This window comes from Salmo salar, chromosome ssa11 (genome assembly GCF_905237065.1).
Source record: "Salmo salar chromosome ssa11, Ssal_v3.1, whole genome shotgun sequence".
Taxonomy (NCBI): Eukaryota; Metazoa; Chordata; class Actinopteri; order Salmoniformes; family Salmonidae; genus Salmo; species Salmo salar.
Genome location: NC_059452.1, coordinates 86,991,494 through 86,998,312, shown reverse-complemented (window position 1 = coordinate 86,998,312; position 6,819 = coordinate 86,991,494). Strand labels below are relative to the sequence as shown.

The 6,819-nt window shown below is 44.0% G+C and overlaps 1 protein-coding gene across 1 annotated transcript; it reads left to right on the top strand.

Annotated features, from left to right (window-relative positions):
* Window positions 1–471: 471 nt before the first annotated feature.
* Window positions 472–3,700, top strand: LOC106563208 (14-3-3 protein eta). Its single transcript, XM_014128554.2, has 2 exons — window positions 472–906; window positions 2,218–3,700. The coding sequence occupies exons 1-2, from the start codon at window positions 820–822 to the stop codon at window positions 2,869–2,871; spliced, it is 741 nt and encodes a 246-aa protein (XP_013984029.1). The 5' UTR covers window positions 472–819; the 3' UTR covers window positions 2,872–3,700.
* Window positions 3,701–6,819: the final 3,119 nt, after the last annotated feature.

Below are 6,819 nucleotides of genomic sequence, written 5' to 3'. Positions count from 1 at the left end.
CTGTAGCCCTTCTAGACTAAACCAAGTTACAGGGAAGAGAGGATGGAATGTGAAGTGTTTTCCTTTTAGGGATGAAGGAGGGAACGCTTCTGAACAACGCTTCTGCACCTTTCAATGACGTGTATACCTTACAATGATTGGCATAAGTGCCAACATAGCTACCATTATTCCCCTATCATGGCTTTGGGACTGGGCAGATGTGAGTGAAGGCACTGCTTTTGTCCTCCATGTTCTCCTTGCCATCCCATGTTTGTAAGCTTTCCTTCCATGTCCATACTATATGTGAGGACTGGAGAGGTTACTCTTGCTAGCACCACCAATGATATGCAGTATACACATCATTGGCGCCAACCCTACACGCACGCGCCCTCAGTTGCTGCAACAGCTCGAGGATGCGGTACGTCGCACTGCGCATGCACGCTTGCAGCGTACGTTTCTATTTTTAGAAAGTGACGTCATCATGAAATATCAGCGGCAGCCTTCGGCCCCAACACCGGATAGACTGGATTGACTGGACGCTTGCAGCAGCACCACAGGCCGCAGTAGCCATCAGTTAGAGATTTGGAGCTGTCACTGATTGTCTCCCTTCTAATTTGCGCCTCAGACATTAGCATTAACAGAATTGCTTCACCATTGTTTTAGCTAGGTCTTATGTAAGCGGGTATTTCAGAGAAAATCAGCAGTTACGTTTGATGTGCTGTTTGTAGCGTTGGACATCAGCAGGAAAATACACATCCGTGTATTCGAAAGAAATTGTCGATAGCCTGCTTCCTGTATCGTGGAACTGACTGCCCGACCTTCGGCACATCAACGGCGACGATGGCAGATAGAGAGCAACTGATCCAGAGAGCCCGTATGGCTGAGCAGGCGGAACGGTACGATGACATGGCCTCGGCGATGAAACAGGTACTAGAGACGTCATCGTTCTGCATAATGCTCCTCACATGAAATAATTACATAATGTGACAATCATTGATATCAGTTTGTAACAAAGGTCATCAGATGACATCATTCAATGGTCATACCATGTAGTATCTTGCCAACTACAGTAGCTAGCTAGCTACAGTAGCTGGGTTTGTCGTCTTTACCTTCTAAATAATTTCAAAAATTATCTGCATAATCAATCAATGTGAAACCTGGTGCACACAACATCAAGGTTATTTTGCTTCTGTTATTTTGTTATATCGTTTTGAGAAGTGAATGTAGTAACTAACGACCTAGTTATCTATATCTAGTTAAGAATGAAACTGGTGGTCTGGATTCGTGGCTAGCAACGGCTGGTCGATGCAGTAGCACCAGCCAAAATGAACATAGGCAAACATCGCTAGTTACAGCACTTTGGGCTAGTGAATAAAACTAGCTAGATAGTCCAAGCTTGAAAGCTGGTTTTACATGACCAGTAATAGCTTAACTAAGATAGTAATGGTCAACTTTATGCCAGACAGAGAAAAATGTTCTTAAATAACTAGCAAATATGATGGTGGAAATGTATTAAGGACCAGATTTTGCGCCTTAGCGAATGCACCCACACACATCCTGTCTGCAAGAGGGTCGTCACTTCTTACCACAGCCACAAATGGCTAAACCCTATCTAGTTCTACAATTGATCATCTTAAAATCTGATTTTAAACCTTAAGTACACTGCTAACCTTATGCCTAATCCCAACCTTAAATTAAGACCAAAAAGCACATTTTTGTTTTCATCAATGTATGATATAGCACATTTTGACTGTGGTAACTAATGACAACCCTGCAAGGTCAGCTTTATTGATGCTGATGGATACATTTTCAGCGATTGACTTAAATGCATCCGGTTGCTCAAAAGGCATAGAAGTATCTTTATATAATAAAACAAAGTCTGGTTCTATCAAGCACAGCTTCATTCCCAAACACAGCATACTGTACATCTCCACCTAGACATGCATGCACCCTGCAACTTCACACCTTTGTCATGGTGAATGTGTAGGTCCTCCCAATGTTAGGCCAGTTTCTTAGATTTATAAAAAGTATATGATATGGTAGCATTTTCACATCCTGTCAACATGAATAATATAAAAATATATGCCATTTAGCAAACACTTTTATCCAAAGTGACTTCCATTCATGCGTGGATACATTTTAAGTATGGGTGGTCCCTGGAATTGAACCCATTATCCTGGTGTTGCAAGAGCCATGCTCTACCAGCTGAGCTATTTAACACTTCTATGTCCTCACCAGGTGACTGAGCTGAGCGAGCCTCTGAGTAACGATGACCGCAACCTGCTCTCTGTGGCCTACAAGAACGTGGTGGGGGCCCGGCGGTCCTCCTGGCGCGTCACCTCCAGCATTGAGCAGAGGGCCATGGCTGACGGCAACGACAAGAAGCTGGAGCTGGTGAAGGCCTACCGGGAGACCATCGAGAAGGAGCTGGAGACGGTCTGCCAGGACGTGCTCAACCTGCTCGACCAGTTCCTCATCAAGAGCTGCGGAGAAGACCAGCTGGAGAGCAAGGTGTTCTACCTGAAGATGAAGGGCGACTACTACCGCTATTTGGCCGAGGTGGCCACGGCCGAGAAGAAGACCTCCGCCGTGGAGTCCTCCGAGGGAGCCTACAAGGAGGCCTACGAGATCAGCAAGAGCATGGCGGCCACCCACCCCATCCGGCTAGGCCTGGCCCTCAACTTCTCTGTGTTCTACTACGAGATCCAGAATGCTCCCGAGGAGGCCTGCAAGCTGGCCAAGGAGGCCTTTGACGAGGCCATTGGACACCTGGACAATCTGAACGAGGACTCCTATAAGGACTCCACCCTCATCATGCAGCTGCTGCGGGACAACCTGACCCTGTGGACCAGTGACCAGCAGGACAGCGAGGGGGGAGAGGCCCAACCCTGAGACCTCCTCCTACCCCCAAGATAGTCTTTAGCTAGAGTTAGCCACTCCCCTTTCCCCTATTCTCTACTCTTTTCGGACCTTTTCTTCTCTATTCCCTCTATTTTCTTCTCTTCCTAATCGCTGACCTCTTCTCTTTGTGCCATTATAATGCTCAATTAAGGCCTCATCAGGAAGAATCTGTTCTCTAGTGGCCTGTCGTTTTGTCCTACATTCTCACCTCTTCCCCTGCTGCTGCATTCACCTTCTCATACTGTCCTCCTCAACTCTCTCCCTCTTCTCTGTCCTCCAAGGCTTTCTGTCCCTGGCCCACTTTCTGTGCACTAGTGCTATTTTGTTTTTATTATAGCCATTGCATCCCCTCTCTTCAATTGTTGCTGATGATGAACTGAATGGTTGGTATTCAAGTGGCATTTCCACAGGATGTTCTCGTGAGGACAATCTAGTATCTATCATCGTGATGGATGTCTGTAATGCTAATTGTTTCATTATTTTGCACAGCATAGTGCAAATGTCACTATTTACCAGAATGTTGTTGTGCTCTCCTCCCTGACTTGTACCGTTTCTATGCCCCCCCCGGTCACTGTAAGGTGTCTGTCTGTTGTTCTTCTCTATTTCCTGCCTCTTGCCCTTTCCACTTTGCCCTCTGACCTCTGTGTGCACTGTTAGCCCCTGTGAACGTATTCCAGCCATCTTCCGTCTTGAAATGTCCGTCTTTGAATGTTGATGGGACAGTGTCTGGAGTTTTCAGTTGTGCAAGTACATTTGTTTATTATTATGAATCATGCGTGGTCATTAAAGAATGCCATTAAAACATTACCTACCATGGGAACTTGTGTGGGTTCATGCCTTGTGCTTCAGAGTAATTTATAATTGCAACAAATGGCCTTGATTTCTGTCTTCGGTGTGCTGTTTTATAGTGTGTTTGTGTGGGCATGTGTACATGCTTTGTGTGCAGACATGCGTGTGTAGCCTATTCTGTGGGAATTCTTGGATGAACAGCATGATTGTGCGCATCAGTCGCTGTGAGTGAATCTGGCCGTGCAGTCATGTGCAATTTGGTCATGATTGTTTCTTTTCTCATTCAGGTATTACACACAGACACACACACTGATTTTGTTCACTGTGTAGGATTTTGTGTTTTTGGTGAGGATGTTGCTCTCATGGTATTCCTCTCCCTAATGGACAAGGTCAGAATGGGTATCTTGGTGCAGTATACATTTCCAATGAATTATCGACACCTTTTATATTTAACTATCTTTACCTTTTGTTTAAAAAAAAAAAAAAAAAGAAAGGCTAGTAATAAGTCTAATACTATCCTTTTTTGTTTTCTGTTGCAAATGTTTTGCTTTCATGTGTCCAACTGAACAGAACCCTGGCTGGTTTCACCACCCTCTTTTGAGCCATGTGGGCTCTTTTTTTTGTCCTCTTTGTTTAACCATCTTCAGCTTGACTCAATAGCAGCATCTAGTGATGTTTTTTTGGTACTTTTACTCTCCTAACTACAGGGTTTATAGTATAACAGCTCTAGTAAAGTAATATACACTACCGTTCAAACATTTGGGGTCACTTAGAAATGTCCTTGATTTTGAAAGAAAAGCATTTGTCATTTAAAATATCAAATTGATCAGAAATACAGTGTAGACATTGTTAATGTTGTAAATGACAATTGTAGCTGGAAACGGCAGATTTTTAATGGAATATCTACATAGGCGTATAGAGGCCCATTATCAGCAACCATCACTCCTGTGTTCCAATGGCACGTTGTGTTAGTTGATCATTAGAAAACCCTTTTGCAATTATGTTAGCACAGCTGAAAACTGTTGTCCTGATTAAAGAAGCAGTAAAACTGGCCTTCTTTACACTAGTTGAGTATCTGGAGTACCAGCATTTGTGGGTTCGATTACAGGCTCAAAATGGCCAGAAACAATTAACTTTCTTCTGAAACTCATCAGTCTATTCTTGTTCTGAGAAATCAATGCAATTCCATGCCAGAAATTGCCAAGAAACTGAAGATCTCGTACAACGCTGTGTACTACTCCCTTCACAGAACAGCGCAAACTGGCTCTAAACAGAATAGAAAGAGTGGGAGGCCTCGGTGCACAACTGAGCAAGAGGACAAGTACATTAGTGTGTAGTTTGAGAAACAGACGCCTCACAAGTTCTCAACTGGCAGCTTCATTAAATAGTACCCGCAAAACACAAGTCTCCAAGTCAACAGTGAAGAGGCGACTCCGGGAAGCTGGCCTTCTAGGAGATAGTTAAGGCTTTGAAATAGCTGAGATAAAAGCACAGGGTCGGGATTGAAGCATCAGGCGATACCAAGATAGGAGCAATACAAGGGTATTGTAAGATCATACTGTGATATTGCAAATGTTATATACTTGTAGACACTGATGCAACTTAATGTGAACAAGATTGTTTGTAGCTGTGATTGAGATGTGACAGATAATTGTTTTTGAAAGAGAAATACATATTTTATGGATAACAGCACCTCACACACACTCAAGTCTTCACCAGAAACCTGACGAGGAATGACGGAAATACATATAATTCCATGGATAACAGCACCTCATCACACACAGTCAAGGAGGAATGACGGAGGGACAGAGTAATAATTAACCCACTATCTGTGTGTGTGTTTACTCTGTGGGTGAGGTAGCGTTGTGGAGAAAGTACCTTTTTGGTTGACTGACCTTAGAATTAGTTAACTTGTTGAAATAAACCATCATATTGACAGAGGTCATGGACTAGGCTTGCAGTCAACATACTATAGCGATGTCCATTAACATACATCTAATGCTATTATTATTATACTGAACAAAATATAAACGAAACATGCAACGATTCTACTGAGTTACAGTTCATAAACTCAGCAAAAAAAGAAACGTCCTCTCACTGTCAACTGCGTTTATTTTCAGCAAACTTAACATGTGTAAATATTTGTCTGAACATAAGATTCAACAACTGAGACATAAACTGAACAAGTTCCACAGACATGTGACTAACAGAAATTGAATAATGTGTCCCTGAACCAAGGGGGGGGGTCAAAAAGTAACAGTCAGTATCTGGTGTGGCCACCAGCTGCATTAAGTACTGCAGGGTCATGTCAGGATGAGCCTACAGGAAGGGTAGCACATGAGGGAGGAGGATGTCGTCCCTGTAACGCACAGCGTTGAGATTGCCTGCAATGACAACAAGCTCAGTCCGATGATACTGTGACACACTGTCCCAGACCACGACGGACCCTCCACCTCCAAATTGATCCCTCTCCAGAGTACAGGCCTCAGAGTAACGCTCATTCCTTCAACGATAAACGCGAATCAGACCATCACCCCTGGTGAGACAAAACCGCGACTCGTCAGTAAAGAGCACCTTTTGCCAGTCCTGTCTGGTCCAGCGACGGGTTTGTGCCCATAGGCAACGTTGTTGTCGGTGATGTCTGGTGAGGAACTGCCTTACAACAGGCCTACAAGCCCTCAGTTCAGCCTCTCTCAGCCTATTGAGGACAGTCTGAGCACTGATGGAGGGATTGTGCATTCCTGGTCAAAATAGCACTGGAAGAAATGGCAGCAGTTTTACGGGTGCTCAACCAATTGTGCTATTATGTGTTTTTTTTTCACGTTATTTGTAACTTATTTTGTACATAATGTTACTGCAACCGTATCTTACGGCAAAAAAAGAGCTTCTGGATATCAGGACAGCGATCACTCACCTCTGATTAGACAAAGATTTTTTCTTCAACAAGCAAGACGCACAGGACATTCTCCAAACGCCCGACAGTGCCAACATCCCCGTTATTTGCAAGAGGAAGCGACGCAGGTACAGAGGATAAAGAGCCGGATGCCTTGTCAGAACCTGGAAAAGGCGAGTGGGAAAGCTGCCATTACCATCAATACTACTCGCCAATGTGCAATCATTGGACAATAAACTAGACGAGGTACGATCGCG